The sequence below is a fragment of the Musa acuminata genome, chromosome BXJ1-10, assembly GCF_036884655.1.
Source record: "Musa acuminata AAA Group cultivar baxijiao chromosome BXJ1-10, Cavendish_Baxijiao_AAA, whole genome shotgun sequence".
Classification (NCBI taxonomy): domain Eukaryota; kingdom Viridiplantae; phylum Streptophyta; class Magnoliopsida; order Zingiberales; family Musaceae; genus Musa; species Musa acuminata.
The window spans coordinates 33,270,159-33,292,453 of NC_088336.1; the positions used below are offsets into that span (position 1 = coordinate 33,270,159).

The 22,295-nt window shown below is 38.7% G+C and overlaps 1 protein-coding gene across 1 annotated transcript; it reads right to left on the minus strand.

Annotated features, from left to right (window-relative positions):
* Positions 1 to 205: 205 nt before the first annotated feature.
* On the minus strand, positions 206 to 11,753 carry LOC103974702 (probable polygalacturonase At3g15720). Its single transcript, XM_065085351.1, has 15 exons — positions 11,715 to 11,753; positions 11,551 to 11,667; positions 11,006 to 11,137; positions 10,772 to 10,921; positions 10,364 to 10,571; positions 10,191 to 10,272; positions 9,889 to 10,111; positions 9,664 to 9,801; positions 2,199 to 2,315; positions 1,644 to 1,775; positions 1,410 to 1,559; positions 1,002 to 1,209; positions 829 to 910; positions 527 to 749; positions 206 to 439 (listed from the first exon to the last, which is right to left on the minus strand). Exons 1-15 carry the CDS (start codon positions 11,751 to 11,753, stop codon positions 206 to 208), a joined length of 2,235 nt encoding a protein of 744 aa, XP_064941423.1.
* Between the last annotated feature and the right edge of the window lie 10,542 nt (positions 11,754 to 22,295).

Below are 22,295 nucleotides of genomic sequence, written 5' to 3' on the forward strand. Positions count from 1 at the left end.
AGACGACGGAGATAAAAGATATTTCCCCCACGCAATCGTACAACATCAACCCCTCATCTGTTCATAGGGATTGGAAGATAATTCGAAAGCATTAAGGTGTATAACATATTCCAAAACAACAAGTAATTGGAACTTTCGATCGACAGTATGAAAGTTCCAATTACTTGTTGTTTTGGAATATGAAAGTCCATTTGTCGAGCGTCGTCTATCCAGCAACACATTGGACGTCTGGGTCGACTCGAATGAATTGGCAGTCGTTGGCATTGATGCAAACAGATTTCACTGGAGTTGTCCCTCCAACCATGGAGAGCTTCACATTCTCCAGGTGGATGCCTTTACATGGAACGCTCTTGCTGCAGAGTATTTTGATGGGGTTCTCCTTGATGGTCGTCCCAGAAATATTCACAAACTGCACGTCGCTTATTGCCACCGCGGAGGTCTATTTTCCAGCGTTTTTCCCCAAGTCAAATGATCACTAATATGAGCGGATATAGTAAGATGGATAGCATTCATGTCAAATACTTACTTGGTTTTGGCAAATGTTACCATTACAGTAGAATTGGTCGATCTTAATTGGCGTCTTAACCGAGTAGATCCTCATATTCTCAAACACGATGCCTCTGACATATCCAGATCCTCCCTGCCATGTCTTGATTCTTGCGCCTGTGAGAGCATCCATTACACTGCAATTGGATACACGAATGTTCTCAACTGATTGTTCCGCACCATCCCTTCCCAGACTTCCAATGCTGTGAAGAAACATCATGAGAAATCTAGCTAGCAGAATAGTAGAGGCTCTTCTTCTTGATGAGCATAGCAATGAAGTACCTGAAGCCATGGCCAGGGCCGCAATGGACGCAGTTGATGTTGATCTTTGAGCAGTTGGGGCCGATAGCTACGCAATCATCTCCTGCACTCATGGCAATTCAAGAATGCATCAGGACGATCGAGGAGTAGCATGCAGCAGCACTAATCGACCTCAGAGAACAGCCGATACTGACCTGTTCCGATAATTGAGCCGGAGACGTCGACGTTCTGGCACCCGGAGAAGTACAACCCGTCTGTGTTGGGGCTGTCGCCCGGCGCTGTTATCTTGACCCAGCTAATCTTCACGCCGACGCATTTGAAGAAGGTCATATGCTTATCGGGGCCGTTCTTTATCGTTATTCCTTTCACATAAAGATCGTTGCAGTGATGGAAGGCTAAGGTCTGACCAAACACAATAACACGAGATCAGAATGGCTTCGTTCTAAGATCAACAGTGTTACGTAGGTCTCATCAGTGAGGTTGACACTTACGAAAGGCCGAACCGAAACTTGCTGTGGTTGACAGAGACAATAAAACAAACAGTCAGTAGGTCAGACAAGATGCGAGGAAGGTGACAATAGAGTTTGGATCAACGTGTCCACCTTTTTGTCGAAGAGGTCCCACCAGAGTTGGCCTCTGCCATCGATCTGCCCGTAGCCGTGCACGATCAGACGGTTCACGTACGTGAAGGTCAACAAGCTGGCCTTATCGTTCGTCCACTTCGAATTTGGTGCCACAATGTCCCCTTGTAGCTGCAAAAACAAGCATTTCCTTTTGAGGAAGGAATTCACAGATAGTGTTTCCAAGCTCCACTATAGCATCTCTTAACAATTCACCCGAAAATCAATGCTGGAATTGCAGGGGCCCGACAGTGTTATTTCACCTATCAAGAACGTCTTCCCTGAAGGGACGAGAATCACCGGTGATCTGGTATCTGCACAAGCTGCTGCCCATGCTTGTACGAACGCCTGCAAGTCAATACCTGGATCATGAGGAGGAAGAAGAAGGAACGAACAACATGCAACACGATACTACCTTCTTCTTACGTAATGCATGCATGCATGAAAAAAAATGCTACTGTGATGGGTTTTGAGATCAAGATTCCCAATCATTATTAATGGTTTATAACAATTATTCTCAGTTACATATGAATCTTGATACCATATCAATTGAATCCACTTCGCAAGTAACATTCTAGATTTGGCTCTCTGACAAGAATGGTGAGCTTGACTCCACCATGCTGCTGCCATGGCTGATGTTGTATTTCGTGACCTATTAACTCCACCTCTATGAAGAGGACTGTGCTACCGATCTCATCCCCGAGAGAGAGAGAGAGAGAGAGAGAGAGAGAGAGAGAGAGAGAGAGAGAGAGAGCGAGCGAGCGAGCTTACATTAGTATCATCAGTTTGGCCATCACCCACGGCCTTAAAGTCGAAAACGTTGTAAGTCTTGTATCCAACAGCAGCACTTAGACTTAGCAGCAACAGACCGAGCACCGCCAGAGCAGCCTGTCAATGTCGATGACACAAGGAAGAGAAACTAGTTGAGGACGTACCATCACAAATACCAGAAGAAACGCATGCGTACTCACCATCGTCTCCGAGCACTTGCCGCACCGAGATCTGCTTGATTCGATTCTGAGTTAGATCGTTGCTACATCGTCTCCATTTTTATAACGCTGCCGATCAACTAACGCAATTAAGGATTAACCAAACAGTAAAATGTTCTATGGTGGAAGAAAATATTATTATGTCTTACTTGTATTTGTCATTGAATGTAATTACAAAAATGGCCAATTGACACAATGCTGTTTGAGGTATTACGAATCATTGTCATATTTAATCACAGGCAATGAATTTGCAAAGTAGAAAGAATGTAGAATTCGAAGAATGCAGAAATGAAGCATCAATCGCTTTTCATTTATGTGGAAATGTCCATTATATGCCAAAAAGTTATAATAAATAAGAAAATATTATATTTTGTGTTTTTGGATATTGGATTCAAATGTATGCCCTATTGAGACAATACTGAATATTATTTATTATTAATTAATGCTACGTAATTGAGTCATGAGATGAATTTTGTTATTCTTCATTATCCAAATTCTGACGTGCCTTAATCTTTATGCCACCACAATAAATGAATTTGGTTGATAGAAAGAGAGAGAGAGAATTAGAAGGTACAACTGGGTAGAAATTACTTGATTGCAAGAATGTAAAATGATATAAAACTAACAGATAAAATGAAGGGAAAAATTGAAAGATACAAAAAACAAAAATAAATGAGGAAGAATGAACCCCACATTTCCCATTGAAGATGAACTTATAATCTTTTGTCTCATTTACTCACGTAAACTATTAGATATATCATAACCAATAATAATATATTAATAGAAAAAAGTTCTATTTAAAATGATATTGCAAGTACATCTTTTTATAAAACTTATTGTAATATTAAAGGACCGAGGAACGTCAGATATTAGGTACGGAACATGAGAGGTTGTCATTACCTATAATTTGTGTACTGGTACTATACGTCGACCAATACTGTACTATCTCCTACGTATCGAGTGTTTAAAAAAAATAAAAAGGAAAAGAAATACAAAACCTATACCATCATGTAGATCCAATGATCTGCATAGAAAAACAAAAATGTTAGAAAGATGAATGTATGCATGATATGTCATCGTCACATACGAAAAGGATAAGATATCTCTGACATAGTAAATAACACAAAATAGTCACCTTTTATTAGGCACAAAAGACTCTCAAATATATGGCTGAATGAGAGTATATAAAGGGGATTGTAAAGGCAGATGCAAGCCTAATATAGCACTTTTGTCAAACAGAAAGTTGATGGACTAAAGACATTGTATCACCCATCAGACATATACCTAATGCCCCATTTACCTTAGTGCCACCCAATGGGTTCCAAAGTATTAAGATAGTTAGCGTTTCACACCGTAAGGCTGCTAATCAAAAATTATCTTGTGATACATGAGAATAAGATTATTTTGGACTATTTTCCCATTCATACTATGCCACACAACCATAATCTTTTTTATATTTTATAAGACAGAAACAAAAATTAAAAACATAAACAAAAAATGGGATTGATAATAGTATTTTTTATCTCATATATGGTTTTTAATAGAACATCAAAAACAACAAAAAATAAGAATCCAAAAGCATCATGGGTATATGTTGAACGCCTTAACTGCATCGCTCTATTTTATCCTCCCTTTGTCTTAGCCTACATGATGGTATTTTATCCTCCCTTTGTTGTGGACGGCCTCGAGCATATGTTTTCAAGGAAGTAGAACTTGAATTCTTATGTAAGTTAAGTGAAAGAATAGTACCACTCCTACACTAAGCCTCTCAACGTTGTTTGAAACGCATAGCACAACAGAGCATCCAAGGTATTGTATAATGACAATTGAGTGCAAAAAGTGACGATGTGTTATACTGACATCAAAGTTATCATTGAAGGCCTACAGTGATGGGAGACAAAAGTTTGTTGGGATCGGTTCCTCTTGGACGCTTAAGGTGGGGAGTATCCCAAGGTGGGGTCGTCTACACCTTCTTGCTTGGACTGTCGGAACTCCTTCTACATCTCATCCGGGTGTTGGTCTCTCTGTAGCAGTTAGGCTCTCAGAGAGTTGTCAATTAAATCTACCAATTGGATCTACGATTCTAGTAGGTTTAGGCCTTAGTGAGGCAGCACACTAAACACTACAGGTGGAGAGTGGGGCACCCCCTATGTTAGCAATTCAACAGGGCGAGGACGGTCCTGAGCTATCAATGCTAGATCAATTGGGGGACCCTGGGGAGCATAAGTGCCAATGGTGGTTGAGACATATGCTGCGGTTGCAACGAAGCAATAGTTTATTGAGCCAATTAGGGTAAGAGTGGAGCGATTACCTGTATCATGCTCATGATGCCTACACTTGGTGCATTAGGCTTAGGAATGCTTTAACAGGGATAACAAGGTGCCTCGCATTTGTCCCTAAAGGTGAGAGTCCTGGGTTGTTAAACAGACGCTAATAACGCCCCAACGTCTGAGCGAAGGTGGATGGATCTATTTGAAGAAAGGATGGTAATTGCTCACCTTGTGTAAATGTGTTATGGGTTGAGGGAAGAGCCTACTCACTTGAGCGCTCATTGAGAGGGTTCATGGGTAGACATTCCTAAGACATTCTAGGCTATCCTTTTAGTCTAAAAATATTGAGATGTGCCATCGACAATCGAGTCAGCTCGACTTAGTCTTATCATGAAGGCGTAGATATGTTTAAGGAACCCTTGTCATAGCCTTGGCATGGTTGAGGTGGCTCTGAGGTAGTCTTTATAACTCTAACCTATTCGAGATGGTCTTTGATAGAAGATAAGAGTTCCCCAACTATATGTATAATTGTTCTATTGAGGAAAATCCTCTATTCTGTTGAGGAAAATCTTTCCTTTTAATATGTATAAATAGGAGAGGGACACGTTAATGTATTTAAACTAAAGCTTCTTGCCTTCGGCCAGCGATCAACGCCGCTGCAATTGAGGCTCCACGGCCAATCCTCATCTTCCTCACCGTAATAGTCTTCGCTGATCTGCCAACAGTCGACGGACTTAGGGAGAACGAAGGGCGGACTTAAGGGGAATGAAAGAAGAACGCCTGTGCCTCAAAGCAACAGCAATCGCAATAGTAGAAGCGCGAGGGCATGATAGAAGATAAGATTTTCCCAACTTTTTGAGAAAATCTCTCTATTCTGTTGAAGAAAATCCTTTATTCTGTTGAGGAAAATCCTTCCTCCTAATCTGTATAAATAGGAGACAGACATGTTAATGTATTTAAGCTAAAGCTATTTCAATAAAGCTTCTTCAATGTTCTTATCTTCTATTACTAAGGTGGGATCTGGCTTTTCAGTGTATTCCTGCATAATTGAAAAATTATATGGGGTGTGAGAGGGTTTTGGAAAGAGATCCAACCCTTAGGCTAGTGCCAAGGGTTGGCTTTTATACCTGATTAATTAAGAAGATCCTTTATAACGGTCTTAACGTCCTCTCCTTACGTTTTGTCCATAAGGGTGGACCTCCTATGAACTATTGTCTAAAGGAATCGAGAGATAGAGAGAGAGAGAGGGGAGAGGGGATAGACCTAAACAACCCCCGTGAAATGTTAGCCATGAAGGCCACTAAGGCTAGTCTGAACGACCTCCCATAGACTATTGTTCATATTCACCTAACTAATCTATTTTTTAAAATAAATTTATTATTAAAATTAATTAATAATATCAAAATTCATAAATAATAATAATACTTATAAAAATTATATATTAAAATATAAATATATTTGAATATAAATAATAATATTTATTGATATTATATTATTTGGTTCAATTGAACCAATCAACTCAACCAAGGTTTAATCTACCCTGATTTGAATCAGGTGGGCGGTTGGCCTAATCAACATATGGGCCCACATATTAATATGGTAGGTATAGGACGGGGTGGGAAGTGCTTTACCTGTCTTCAACCCATAACCGTGCAAGTAATAAAAAAATACCCCCATCGCCTTCTCCACTTTTTTTTCTCTAAAAGTTTTTTTTTTAATCTTTTTTTAGCCTCGGGCGTTTCTCGCTCGAATATAAGCTTTGTGTCCTAAAGAACTATCTCATCCTAAGGTGGATCCACCGATGATGATGTCAACGACAGCTCAGGACTGTCCTCGGTGAATTGATCTAGACGATCCTAATGTGGGTCCATCGATGATGATGTCAATTGATCTAGAGACTGTCTCATCCTAAGGTGGGTCCACCAATGATGATGTCAACGACAGCTCAGGACTGTCCTCGGTCAATTGATCTAGACGATCCTAATGTGGGTCCATCGATGATGATGTCAATTGATCTAGAGACTATCTCATCCTAAGGTGGGTCCATTGTGTCCTAGAGACTCCTCAATAGAGAGTTTGTGGAGAGGGTTCATAGGTGAATGTTCCTGTGATATTCAGAGCCCTCATTCTAGGACTAAATTGTTGAGGAGATGCACCATCGATAGTTGAGTTAGCTCAGCTTGGTCTTATATCGAATGCATAGAGATGTTTGATGAACCCTTGTGGCAGCTTTATCATGGTTGAGGTGTCTCTGAGGTAGTCTTGAGGTTGGGCCGAGGTGGATTTGGCTTCTTAGTAGGTTCCTACACGAAGGTCAATGTCAAGAGGAGTTTCCCTACCTTACCCCTTCGGTACGCAAGTTAGTTCAGAAAATTATATGGGTTTGTGAGAGCTTTTTAGAAAGATATCCGACCCCTAGGTTGACACCGAGGATCAGCTTTTATACCTAATCGGTTGAGGAGATCCTCCATAATGACCTCGACATCCCTCCTTTTGTGTTTTGTCTACATGGGCAATAGGCTTGAATAAGCTCCCGTGGATAAGTCCACGGGGGCAACAAAAGGAGGGATAGCCCTAAACGACCTCCATGAACTATTGGCCACGAAGGTTGATAGGATCAGTCCAAATGATCTCCCGTGGACTATTATCCATGGAGGTCGGCAAACCATAACTACCTCCATGTCATTGCCTGGTGGAGGGTGATTCAACATGTTTCTTCCATGTCAGTACTTATGAGGTGGTTAGCTGGCGGATGGGGATTGATTGCAAAAATATTTCATATCAATGTCGTTTAGGATACCCTTCAACTTGTGCCTCTTTTGTATGAAAAAATATTTGCTTTATTAAAATATCGTTACAAATTCCATGCTACTCTTGAGTGACTTTACTTGTTTACATGAATGCTCATCCATTTATCTGAAATGATTAAAAATGTCAATAAGGTGAGGCTGAGGAGTGCTTTCTCGTTCCCTATCCCCATCTCATCCCTCGTTTCTCATCCCCACCCATTTAGATGGGGCTAGGGTAAGGATGGGGAATCCTCATTTGGGGCAAAAAACTCACAAGTTTTTCATATTCACATAATTAATCTATTTTTTTAAATAAAATTATTATCAAAATTAATTAAAAATTAAAATATATAAATAATAATAATAATAATATGTATAAAATTTATATGTTATAATAATATTTAAATATAAATATATCTAAATATAAATAATAGTATTTGTTTATACCATATTATTTAGTTCAATCGAATCAAAAGACTTACAATCAACTTAACCAAGGCTTAATTCAGCCTGATTTGAATTAATTGAACGATTGGCCCGATCAACATTTAGGCCCAACATCTTGGCCCACATAGACAATGTGGGTATAAGACGACGTGGTAAGTGCTCTACTTATCCCCATCCCATAACCATCCAAATAATAAAAAATGCCTTCATCCTTGTCTCATTAGGAGCGAGTCTCGTATTGTCATTGCTATCTTGTACAATAATGCTAGTTTTGCCACCTTATTCTGCTATGATGATTTGATGTTTGCTTAACTTGAACTGATATAACTTTATCATGTCCTTAGTTGAGATTACCTAAGGTATACGACACCTAAGTGATATTTGTTTATAAGGGTTAGCCTAGACCTTAACCTTATGTAATCTACAAAGAATCTACACAAAGAAAATAATGTTAGAAAGATGAATGGGTGGGTGATATATAATTGTTATACTTTAAAAGTATATAATAATTGAGATCACAAGCAACATAAAAGAATCAGCTTTTATTAAGTATAAAAGACTAAAAAATGGGTTAAACGAGCATATATAAAAAGAGTTTTGTAGGTAGATACAAACCGAATATTCACCAAACACTTTTGTCAAATAGAAGATAGGCATTCTAAAGACGTTATATCACCCCTTATATCACCCTTCAGACATATACACACAAGGCTCTATCCACCCCGATGGCACTAGGCGATTCCAAGGAAAAAATATAAAAAAATAGTTCCATATGCCACAAGTTAATTTTTATTTGACAGTTTTGTGATATGAAATAAAAATGTAACTGAGTTATAAAATAGAAACACAGATAATAAACCAAAATGGAAATGATGATAGTATTTTTTGCTCCATACATGTTGCCAAAAAAAATCACTCAAAAATATCAAAAACAATGAAAAACAAAGACTAAAAAGAGGTAAGGACATGTATCGAGAATTTTGATTAAATTGCTCACAATACGATATAGGTCCATTGTAGGATCAAAATCATTCGATTTATCTTGGTCCATATAAATCAAAAATCATTACAGAGAAATTTTTATGACATGTATATAAGAGGTGAGGTTGTCATCACCAAAGTTGGTAATTTCGTGCACCGATACTGTGACACTCAGGTTTTGAATCAGTATCGAGACTTGGTAAATCAAACGTGGATCGAGTATTAAAAGAAAAAAATATAAACAAATACAACATTATACGGAGCCTATACTGTCATGTACTTGGTGCTATGAGGCCAATATAATATCGGTCCCATTGGGTTTAACCGATGTTTTTGTTCGGTTCGGTTCGGTTCATCTACTCATACCATGGGGTCACTTAGTACTTTGAATATATATAGAAAATAGAATTAAAAATTTAAAACGAAATAATATAAAACAGTTTGTCATCTACAGTACATACAGAGCGGAAAATAAGAGAGGAGACGACGGAGATAAAAGACACATTCTTAAGAAATAAATAAATATATTTCCCCCACGCAATCGTACAACATCAACCCCTCATCTGTTCATAGGGATTGGAGGATAATTCCAAAGCATTAAAGTGTATAACATATTCCAAAACAACAAGTAATTGGAACTTTCGATCGACAGTATGAAAGTCGTCTATCCAGCAACACATTGGACGTCTGGGTCGACTCGAGTGAATTGGCAGTCGTTGGCATTGATGCAAACAGATTTCACTGGAGTTGTCCCTCCAACCATGGAGAGCTTCACATTCTCCAGGTGGATGCCTTTACATGGAACGCTCTTGCTGCAGAGTATTTTGATGGGGTTCTCCTTGATGGTCGTCCCAGAAATATTCACAAACTGCACGTCGCTTATTGCCACCGCGGAGGTCTATTTTCCAGCGTTTTTCCCCAAGTCAAATGATCACTAATATGAGCGGATATAGTAAGATGGATAGCATTCATGTCAAATACTTACTTGGTTTTGGCAACTGTTACCATTACAGTAGAATTGGTCGATCATAATTGGCGTCTTAACCGAGTAGAGCCTCATATTCACAAACACGATGCCTCTGACATATCCAGATCCTCCCTGCCATGTCTTGATTCTTGCGCCTGTGAGAGCATCTGTTACACTGGAATCGGATACACGAATGTTCTCAACTGATTGTTCCGCACCATCCCTTCCCAGACTTCCAATGCTGTGAAGAAACATCATGAGAAATCTAGCTAGCAGAATAGTAGAGGCTCTTCTTCTTGATGAGCATAGCAATGAAGTACCTGAAGCCATGGCCAGGGCCGCAATGGACGCGGTTGATGTTGATCTTTGAGCAGTCGGGGCCGATAGCTACGCAATCATCTCCTGCACTCATGGCAATTCAAGAATGCATCAGGACGATCGAGGAGTAGCATGCAGCAGCACTAATCGACCTCAGAGAACAGCCGATACTGACCTGTTCCGATAATTGAGCCGGAGACGTCGACGTTCTGGCACCCGGAGAAGAACATCCCGTCTGTGTTGGGGCTGTCGCCCGGCGCTGTTATCTTGACCCAGCTAATCGTCACGCCGACGCATTTGAAGAAGGTCATATGCTTATCGGGGCCGTTCTTTATCGTTATTCCTCTCACATAAAGATCGTTGCAGTGACGGAAGGTTAAGATCTGACCAAACACAATAACACGAGATCAGAATGGCTTCGTTCTAAGATCAACAGTGTTACGTAGGTCTCATCAGTGAGGTTGACACTTACGAAAGGCCGACGCGAAACTTGCTGTGGTTGACAGAGACAATAAAGCAAACAGTCAGTAGGTCAGACAAGATGCGAGGAAGGTGACAATAGAGTTTGGATCAACGTGTCCACCTTTTTGTTGAAGAGGTCCCACCAAAGTTGGCCTCTGCCATCGATCTGCCCGTAGCCGTGCACGATCAGACGGTTCACGTACGTGAAGGTCAACAAGCTTGCCTTATCGTTCGTCCACTTCGAATTTGGTGCCACAATGTCCCCTTGTAGCTGCAAAAACAAGCATTTCCTTTTGAGGAAGGAATTCACAGATAGTGTTTCCAAGCTCCACTATAGCATCTCTTAACAATTCACCCGAAAATCAATGCTGGAATTGCAGGGGCCCGACAGTGTTATTTCACCTATCAAGAACGTCTTCCCTGAAGGGACGAGAATCACCGGTGATCTGGTATCTGCACAAGCTGCTGCCCATGCTTGTACGAACGCCTGCAAGTCAATACCTGGATCATGAGGAGGAAGAAGAAGGAACGAACAACATGCAACACGATACTACCTTCTTCTTACGTAATGCATGCATGCATGAAAAAAAATGCTACTGTGATGGGTTTTGAGATCAAGATTCCCAATCATTATTAATGGTTTATAACAATTATTCTCAGTTACATATGAATCTTGATACCATATCAATTGAATCCACTTCGCAAGTAACATTCTAGATTTGGCTCTCTGACAAGAATGGTGAGCTTGACTCCACCATGCTGCTGCCATGGCTGATGTTGTATTTCGTGACCTATTAACTCCACCTCTATGAAGAGGACTGTGCTACCGATCTCATCCCCGAGAGAGAGAGAGAGAGAGAGAGAGAGAGAGAGAGAGAGAGAGCGAGCGAGCGAGCTTACATTAGTATCATCAGTTTGGCCATCACCCACGGCCTTAAAGTCGAAAACGTTGTAAGTCTTGTATCCAACAGCAGCACTTAGACTTAGCAGCAACAGACCGAGCACCGCCAGAGCAGCCTGTCAATGTCGATGACACAAGGAAGAGAAACTAGTTGAGGACGTACCATCACAAATACCAGAAGAAACGCATGCGTACTCACCATCGTCTCCGAGCACTTGCCGCACCGAGATCTGCTTGATTCGATTCTGAGTTAGATCGTTGCTACATCGTCTCCATTTTTATAACGCTGCCGATCAACTAACGCAATTAAGGATTAACCAAACAGTAAAATGTTCTATGGTGGAAGAAAATATTATTATGTCTTACTTGTATTTGTCATTGAATGTAATTACAAAAATGGCCAATTGACACAATGCTGTTTGAGGTATTACGAATCATTGTCATATTTAATCACAGGCAATGAATTTGCAAAGTAGAAAGAATGTAGAATTCGAAGAATGCAGAAATGAAGCATCAATCGCTTTTCATTTATGTGGAAATGTCCATTATATGCCAAAAAGTTATAATAAATAAGAAAATATTATATTTTGTGTTTTTGGATATTGGATTCAAATGTATGCCCTATTGAGACAATACTGAATATTATTTATTATTAATTAATGCTACGTAATTGAGTCATGAGATGAATTTTGTTATTCTTCATTATCCAAATTCTGACGTGCCTTAATCTTTATGCCACCACAATAAATGAATTTGGTTGATAGAAAGAAGGATATATATATATATATATATATATAGAAAGAAGCAATTTTAGGCCCAATGCAGAGATTAATCACTTTCCATTTATTTAACAATTACCATATATATATATATATGTATATAGAAAGAGAGAGAGAGAGAGAGAGAGAGAGAGAATTAGAAGGTACAACTGGGTAGAAATTACTTGATTGCAAGAATGTAAAATGATATAAAACTAAGAGATAAAATGAAGGGAAAATTTGAAAGATACAAAAAACAAAAATAAATGAGGAAGAATGAATCCCACATTTCCCATTGAAGATGGACTTATAATCTTTTGTCTCATTTATTCACGTAAATCATTAGATATATCATAACCAATAATAATATATTAATAGAAAAAAAGTTCTATTTAAAATGATATTGCAAGTACATCTTTTTATAAAGCTTATTGTAATATTAAAGGACCGTAAAATATTAGATACGGAACATGAGAGGTTGTCATTACCTATAATTTGTGTACTGGTACTATACCATAAAAAGGAAAAGAAATACAAAACGTACACTATCATGTAGGTCCAATGATCTGCATAGAAAAATAAAAATGTTAAAAAGATAAAGATGAATATATGCATGATATGTCATCGTCACATACGAAAAGGATACGATATCTCTGACACAGTAAATAACACAAAATAGTCACCTTTTATTAGGCACAAAAGACTCTCAAATATAAGGTTGAATGGGAGTATATAAAGGGGATTATAAAGGCAGATGCAAACCTAATCGAGCACTTTCGTCAAACAAAAAGTTGATAGACTAAAGACATTGTATCACCCATCAGACATATATCAAATGCCCCATTTACCTTAGTGCCACCCAATGGGTTCCAAAGTATTAAGATAGTTGGCGTTTCACACCGTAAGGCTGTTAATCAAAAATTAACTTGTGATACATGAGAATAAGGTTATTTTGGACTATTTTCCCATTCATACTATGCAACACAACCATAATCTTTTTTATATTTTACAAGACAGAAACAAAAATTAAAAACATAAATAAAAAATGGGATTGATAATAGTATTTTTTACCTCATATATGCTTTTTACTTGTCTTCAACCCATAACCGTGCAAGTAATAAAAAAAATACCCCCATCCCCTTCTCCACTTTTTTTTCTCTAAAAGTTTTTTTTTTAATCATTTTTTAGCCTCGGGCGTTTCTCACTCGAATATAAGCTTAGTGTCCTAAAGAACTATCTCATCCTAAGGTGGGTCCACCGATGATGATGTCAACGACAGCTCAGGACTATCCTCGATCAATTGATCTAGACGATCCTATTGTGGGTCCATCGATGATGATGTCAATTGATCTAGAGACTGTCTCATCCTAAGGTGGGTCCATTGTGTCCTAGAGACTCCTCAATAGAGAGTTTGTGGAGAGGTTTCATAGGTGAATGTTCCTGTGATATTCAGAGCCCTCATTCTAGGGCTAAATTATTGAGGAGATGCACCATCGATAGTTAAGTTAGCTCGGCTTGGTCTTATATCGAATGCATAGAGATGTCTGATGAACCCTTGTGGCAGCTTTATCATGGTTGAGGTGTCTCTGATGTGGTCTTGAGGTTGGGCCGAGGTGGATTTGGCTTCTTAGTAGGTTCCTACACGAAGGTCAATGTCGAGAGGAGTTTCCCTACCTAACCCTTCCGGTACGCAAGTTAGTTCAAAAAATTATATGGGTTTGTGAGAGCTTTTTAGAAAGATATTCGACCCCTAGGTTGACACCGAGGATCAGCTTTTATACCAAATCGGTTGAGGAGATCCTCCATAATGACCTCAACATCCCTCCTTTTGTGTTTTGTCTACATGGGCAATAGGCCTGAATAAGCTCCCATGGACAAGTCCATAGGGACAACAAAAGGAGGGATAGCCCTAAACGACCTCCATGAACTATTGGCCACGTAGGTTGATAGGGTCAGTCCAAATGATCTCCCGTGGACTATTATCCATGGAGGTCGGTAAACCATAACTACCTCCATGTCATTGCCTCGTGAAGGGTGATTCAACATGTTTCTTCCATGTCAGTACTTCTGAGGTGGTTAGTTGGCGGATGGGGATTGATTGCAAAAATATTTCATATCAATGTCGTTTAGGATACCCTTCAACTTGTGCCTCTTTTGTATGAAAAAACATTTGCTTTATTAAAATATCATTACAAATTCCATGCTACTCTTGAGTGACTTTACTTGTTTACATGAATGCTCATCCATTTATCTGAAGTGATTAAAAATGTCAACAAGGTGAGGCAGAGTGAGAAGTGCTTTCTCGTTCCACATCCCCATCTCATCCCTCGTTCTCATCCCCACCCATTTAGATGGGGCTAGGGTAAGGATAGGGAATCCTCATTTGGGGCAAAAAAACTCATAAGTTTTTCATATTCACATAATTAATCTATTTTTTTTAAATAAAATTATTATCAAAATTAATTAAAAAAAATTAAAATGTATAAATAATAATAATAATATGTATAAAATTTATATGTTATAATAATATTTAAATATAAATATATCTAAATATAAATAATAATATTTGTTAATACCATATTATTTGGTTCAATCGAACCAAATGACTTTCAATCAACTCAACCAAGGCTTAATTCAGCCTGATTTGAATTAGGTGGACGATTGGCCCGATCAACATTTAGGCCCAACATCTTGGCCCACATAGACAATGTGGGTATAAAACGATGTGGTAAGTGTTCTACCTATCCCAATCTCATGACCATCCAAATAATAAAAAATGCCTTCATCCTTGTCTCATTAGGTGCGAGTCTCGTATTGTCGTTGCTATCTTGTACAACAATGCTAGTTTTGCCACCCTATTCTGCTATGATGATTTGATGTTTGCTTAACTTGAACTAATATAACTTTATCATGTCCTTAATTGAGATTACCTAAGGTATACGACACCTAAGTGATATTTGTTTATAAGGGTTAGCCTAGACATTAACCTTATGTAATCTACAAAGAATCTACATAAAGAAAATAATGTTAGAAAGATGAATGGGTGGGTGATATATCATTGTTGTACTTTAAAAGTATATAATAATTGAGATCATAAGTAACATAAAAGAATCAGCTTTTATTAAGCATAAAAGACTAAAAAATGGGTTAAACGAGCATATACAAAAAGAGTTTTATAGGTAGATACAAGCCGAATATTCACCTAACACTTTTGTCAAATAGAAGATAGGCATTCTAAAGACATTATATCACCCCTTATATCACCCCTCAGACATATACACACAAGGCTCTATCCACTCTGATGACACTAGGCGATTCCAAGGAAAAAATATAAAAAATAGTTCCATGTGCCACAAGTTAATTTTTGTTTGACAGCTTTGTGATATGAAATAAAAATGTAATCGAGTTATAAAATAGAAACACAGATAATAAACCAAAATGGAAATGATGATAGTATTTTTTGCTCCATACACGTTGCTAAAAAAAATCACTCAAAAATATCAAAAACAATGAAAAACAAAGACTAAAAAGAGGTAAGGACATGTATCGAGCATTTTGACTAAATTGCTCACAACACGATATAGGTCCATTGTAGGATCAAAATCATTTGATTTATCTTAGTCCATATATACCAAAAATCATTACACCATGTCTGAGAAATTTTTATATTTTATAATATTTATAACATATATATAAGAGGTGAGGTTGTCATCACCAAAGTTGGTAATTTCGTACACCGATACTGTGACACTCAGGTTTTGAATCAGTATCGAGACTTGGTAAATCAAATGTGGATCGAGTATTAAATGAAAAAAATATAAACAAATACAACATTATACGTAGCCTATACTGTCATGTACTTGGTGCTATGAGGCCAATATAGTATCGGTCCCGTTGGGTTTAACCGATGTTTTGGTTCGGTTCGGTTCGATTCATCTACTCATATCGAAGACTTGTTCGGGTCACTTAGTACTTTAAACATATATAGGATATAAGATTGACCATTCAAATATTAGTTGAGATGGCTGAGTTTGTCTAAGACGTCAGATTAAGGTTCTGGTCCGAAAGGGCATGGGTTCAAATTCCACTCTCATTTTATGTTTTATCTATCTACAATTACCGATGTCAACTTAGCCTTTTTTTTGAATTCCCACTTAATATTGTTGAAATTTTTTTATTTTTTTTAGAACAATCTTCCAATAATAAATTAGATTTAAGTGGAAAGCAAATCTTCCTCTATCGCTACATAGAACTAGTTAGATTTATCTTTTGAGTTAGTATCACTATGTTTCTCAATAAAACCTAGGAGACATAGTGATTTAATGAATAAGTGAATCATAATAGTGATATGATGAATAAGTGAATCATAATAAATATTTATAAGTTATACATATTAATAAAATAATATTTATTTATTTGACTACAAAAAATGTTATGATCACGTAAAATAAACAGTCGATGCTCCTCAGACCCGTCCCCGTGCATATAATAGTCATTCGTATGGGACCAAACCTTATGCAATATCGAGTTCATTTTCACCTGACATTTGCTATACTTTGGACCTCGTTGCAGCTCGCCCAAAGTAACAATCTCACCTGACAACACCCACTCTCTAGCTATTTCGACGAAGGTGCTGACCCTCGATAAGCAAGTCACCAGTCAACCAAGAATCCGTATGATAGAAAGATAAAAGAGTTATTGTTCAACCAAGAACCCATATAATAGAAAGATAAAGATAAAGCTAGTCACCACTCAACCAAGAACCCACGTCCCATACGTAGAATAATCTTCAATCTCGGGATGCTCCTCCGAAAACCTAATCGAGCCTTCCGCATTAGACACCTATCCAGCATCACTCTTACTACGTACATACTACTTCTAGTCCTAGACAAAGTAACCTGATCAACCTTCAAAGGTTTCCCTACCTTGGAAGGTAGCGTACATAAGATACCTGCGATTAGGAGTTGTATAGGTAAGCCTGGAAATTGAATCCAGACTGAGTAGGCTTCCATCTTCTCTTTGAAGGGTTGGAAGACAATTTCTGAGACTGATATCTATCGCTTCCATCACGAGAGCTCGGAGCCATCCCACTTGTTTATAGGTTATAGAAAAGATGCTCGTAGAGATTGCTCGAAATAATATAAAACAGTTTGTCATCTACAGTACATACAGAGCAGAAAATAAGAGAGGAGACGACGGAGATAAAAGATATTTCCCCCACGCAATCGTACAACATCAACCCCTCATCTGTTCATAGGGATTGGAAGATAATTCGAAAGCATTAAGGTGTATAACATATTCCAAAACAACAAGTAATTGGAACTTTCGATCGACAGTATGAAAGTTCCAATTACTTGTTGTTTTGGAATATGAAAGTCCATTTGTCGAGCGTCGTCTATCCAGCAACACATTGGACGTCTGGGTCGACTCGAATGAATTGGCAGTCGTTGGCATTGATGCAAACAGATTTCACTGGAGTTGTCCCTCCAACCATGGAGAGCTTCACATTCTCCAGGTGGATGCCTTTACATGGAACGCTCTTGCTGCAGAGTATTTTGATGGGGTTCTCCTTGATGGTCGTCCCAGAAATATTCACAAACTGCACGTCGCTTATTGCCACCGCGGAGGTCTATTTTCCAGCGTTTTTCCCCAAGTCAAATGATCACTAATATGAGCGGATATAGTAAGATGGATAGCATTCATGTCAAATACTTACTTGGTTTTGGCAACTGTTACCATTACAGTAGAATTGGTCGATCATAATTGGCGTCTTAACCGAGTAGAGCCTCATATTCACAAACACGATGCCTCTGACATATCCAGATCCTCCCTGCCATGTCTTGATTCTTGCGCCTGTGAGAGCATCTGTTACACTGGAATCGGATACACGAATGTTCTCAACTGATTGTTCCGCACCATCCCTTCCCAGACTGCCAATGCTGTGAAGAAACATCATGAGAAATCTAGCTAGCAGAATAGTAGAGGCTCTTCTTCTTGATGAGCATAGCAATGAAGTACCTGAAGCCATGGCCAGGGCCGCAACGGACGCGGTTGATGTTGATCTTTGAGCAGTCGGGGCCGATAGCTACGCAATCATCTCCTGCACTCATGGCAATTCAAGAATGCATCAGGACGATCGAGGAGTAGCGTGCAGCAGCACTAATCGACCTCAGAGAACAGCCAATACTGACCTGTTCCGATAATTGAGCCGGAGACGTCGACGTTCTGGCATCCGGAGAAGAACATCCCGTCTGTGTTGGGGCTGTCGCCCGGCGCTGTTATCTTGACCCAGCTAATCGTCACGCCGACGCATTTGAAGAAGGTCATATGCTTATCGGGGCCGTTCTTTATCGTTATTCCTTTCACATAAAGATCGTTGCAGTGACGGAAGGTTAAGGTCTGACCAAACACAATAACACGAGATCAGAATTTCTTCGTTCTAAGATCAACAGTGTTACGTAGGTCTCATCAGTGAGGTTGACACTTACGAAAGGCCGACGCGAAACTTGCTGTGGTTGACAGAGACAATAAAGCAAACAGTCAGTAGGTCAGACAAGATGCGAGGAAGGTGACAATAGAGTTTGGATCAACGTGTCCACCTTTTTGTTGAAGAGGTCCCACCAAAGTTGGCCTCTGCCATCGATCTGCCCGTAGCCGTGCACGATCAGACGGTTCACGTACGTGAAGGTCAACAAGCTTGCCTTATCGTTCGTCCACTTCGAATTTGGTGCCACAATGTCCCCTTGTAGCTGCAAAAACAAGCATTTCCTTTTGAGGAAGGAATTCACAGATAGTGTTTCCAAGCTCCACTATAGCATCTCTTAACAATTCACCCGAAAATCAATGCTGGAATTGCAGGGGCCCGACAGTGTTATTTCACCTATCAAGAACGTCTTCCCTGAAGGGACGAGAATCACCGGTGATCTGGTATCTGCACAAGCTGCTGCCCATGCTTGTACGAACGCCTGCAAGTCAATACCTGGATCATGAGGAGGAAGAAGAAGGAACGAACAACATGCAACACGATACTACCTTCTTCTTACGTAATGCATGCATGCATGAAAAAAAATGCTACTGTGATGGGTTTTGAGATCAAGATTCCCAATCATTATTAATGGTTTATAACAATTATTCTCAGTTACATATGAATCTTGATACCATATCAATTGAATCCACTTCGCAAGTAACATTCTAGATTTGGCTCTCTGACAAGAATGGTGAGCTTGACTCCACCATGCTGCTGCCATGGCTGATGTTGTATTTCGTGACCTATTAACTCCACCTCTATGAAGAGGACTGTGCTACCGATCTCATCCCCGAGAGAGAGAGAGAGAGAGAGAGAGAGAGAGAGAGAGAGAGAGAGAGAGAGAGCGAGCGAGCGAGCTTACATTAGTATCATCAGTTTGGCCATCACCCACGGCCTTAAAGTCGAAAACGTTGTAAGTCTTGTATCCAACAGCAGCACTTAGACTTAGCAGCAACAGACCGAGCACCGCCAGAGCAGCCTGTCAATGTCGATGACACAAGGAAGAGAAACTAGTTGAGGACGTACCATCACAAATACCAGAAGAAACGCATGCGTACTCACCATCGTCTCCGAGCACTTGCCGCACCGAGATCTGCTTGATTCGATTCTGAGTTAGATCGTTGCTACATCGTCTCCATTTTTATAACGCTGCCGATCAACTAACGCAATTAAGGATTAACCAAACAGTAAAATGTTCTATGGTGGAAGAAAATATTATTATGTCTTACTTGTATTTGTCATTGAATGTAATTACAAAAATGGCCAATTGACACAATGCTGTTTGAGGTATTACGAATCATTGTCATATTTAATCACAGGCAATGAATTTGCAAAGTAGAAAGAATGTAGAATTCGAAGAATGCAGAAATGAAGCATCAATCGCTTTTCATTTATGTGGAAATGTCCATTATATGCCAAAAAGTTATAATAAATAAGAAAATATTATATTTTGTGTTTTTGGATATTGGATTCAAATGTATGCCCTATTGAGACAATACTGAATATTATTTATTATTAATTAATGCTACGTAATTGAGTCATGAGATGAATTTTGTTATTCTTCATTATCCAAATTCTGACGTGCCTTAATCTTTATGCCACCACAATAAATGAATTTGGTTGATAGAAAGAGAGAGAGAGAATTAGAAGGTACAACTGGGTAGAAATTACTTGATTGCAAGAATGTAAAATGATATAAAACTAACAGATAAAATGAAGGGAAAAATTGAAAGATACAAAAAACAAAAATAAATGAGGAAGAATGAACCCCACATTTCCCATTGAAGATGAACTTATAATCTTTTGTCTCATTTACTCACGTAAACTATTAGATATATCATAACCAATAATAATATATTAATAGAAAAAAGTTCTATTTAAAATGATATTGCAAGTACATCTTTTTATAAAACTTATTGTAATATTAAAGGACCGAGGAACGTCAGATATTAGGTACGGAACATGAGAGGTTGTCATTACCTATAATTTGTGTACTGGTACTATACGTCGACCAATACTGTACTATCTCCTACGTATCGAGTGTTTAAAAAAAATAAAAAGGAAAAGAAATACAAAACCTATACCATCATGTAGATCCAATGATCTGCATAGAAAAACAAAAATGTTAGAAAGATGAATGTATGCATGATATGTCATCGTCACATACGAAAAGGATAAGATATCTCTGACATAGTAAATAACACAAAATAGTCACCTTTTATTAGGCACAAAAGACTCTCAAATATATGGCTGAATGAGAGTATATAAAGGGGATTGTAAAGGCAGATGCAAGCCTAATATAGCACTTTTGTCAAACAGAAAGTTGATGGACTAAAGACATTGTATCACCCATCAGACATATACCTAATGCCCCATTTACCTTAGTGCCACCCAATGGGTTCCAAAGTATTAAGATAGTTAGCGTTTCACACCGTAAGGCTGCTAATCAAAAATTATCTTGTGATACATGAGAATAAGATTATTTTGGACTATTTTCCCATTCATACTATGCCACACAACCATAATCTTTTTTATATTTTATAAGACAGAAACAAAAATTAAAAACATAAACAAAAAATGGGATTGATAATAGTATTTTTTATCTCATATATGGTTTTTAATAGAACATCAAAAACAACAAAAAATAAGAATCCAAAAGCATCATGGGTATATGTTGAACGCCTTAACTGCATCGCTCTATTTTATCCTCCCTTTGTCTTAGCCTACATGATGGTATTTTATCCTCCCTTTGTCGTGGACGGCCTCGAGCATATGTTTTCAAGGAAGTAGAACTTGAATTCTTATGTAAGTTAAGTGAAAGAATAGTACCACTCCTACACTAAGCCTCTCAACGTTGTTTGAAACGCATAGCACAACAGAGCATCCAAGGTATTGTATAATGACAATTGAGTGCAAAAAGTGATGATGTGTTATACTGACATCAAAGTTATCATTGAAGGCCTACAGTGATGGGAGACAAAAGTTTGTTGGGATCGGTTCCTCTTGGACGCTTAAGGTGGGGAGTATCCCAAGGTGGGGTCGTCTACACCTTCTTGCTTGGACTGTCGGAACTCCTTCTACATCTCATCCGGGTGTTGGTCTCTCTGTAGCAGTTAGGCTCTCAGAGAGTTGTCAATTAAATCTACCAATTGGATCTACGATTCTAGTAGGTTTAGGCCTTAGTGAGGCAGCACACTAAACACTACAGGTGGAGAGTGGGGCACCCCCTATGTTAGCAATTCAACAGGGCGAGGACGGTCCTGAGCTATCAATGCTAGATCAATTGGGGGACCCTGGGGAGCATAAGTGCCAATGGTGGTTGAGACATATGCTGCGGTTGCAACGAAGCAATAGTTTATTGAGCCAATTAGGGTAAGAGTGGAGCGATTACCTGTATCATGCTCATGATGCCTACACTTGGTGCATTAGGCTTAGGAATGCTTTAACAGGGATAACAAGG

Coding starts and splice junctions, on each gene's coding strand:
- LOC103974702 (XM_065085351.1), bottom strand. CDS start 11,753: ATGGTGAGTACGCATGCGTTTCTTCTGGTATTTGTGATG. Junction 10,922..11,005: donor ATTCCAGCATTGATTTTCGG/GTGAATTGTTAA, acceptor TTGTTTTTGCAG/CTACAAGGGGACATTGTGGC. Junction 1,210..1,409: donor GGGACCTCTTCGACAAAAAG/GTGGACACGTTG, acceptor GTGTTTGGTCAG/ACCTTAGCCTTCCATCACTG.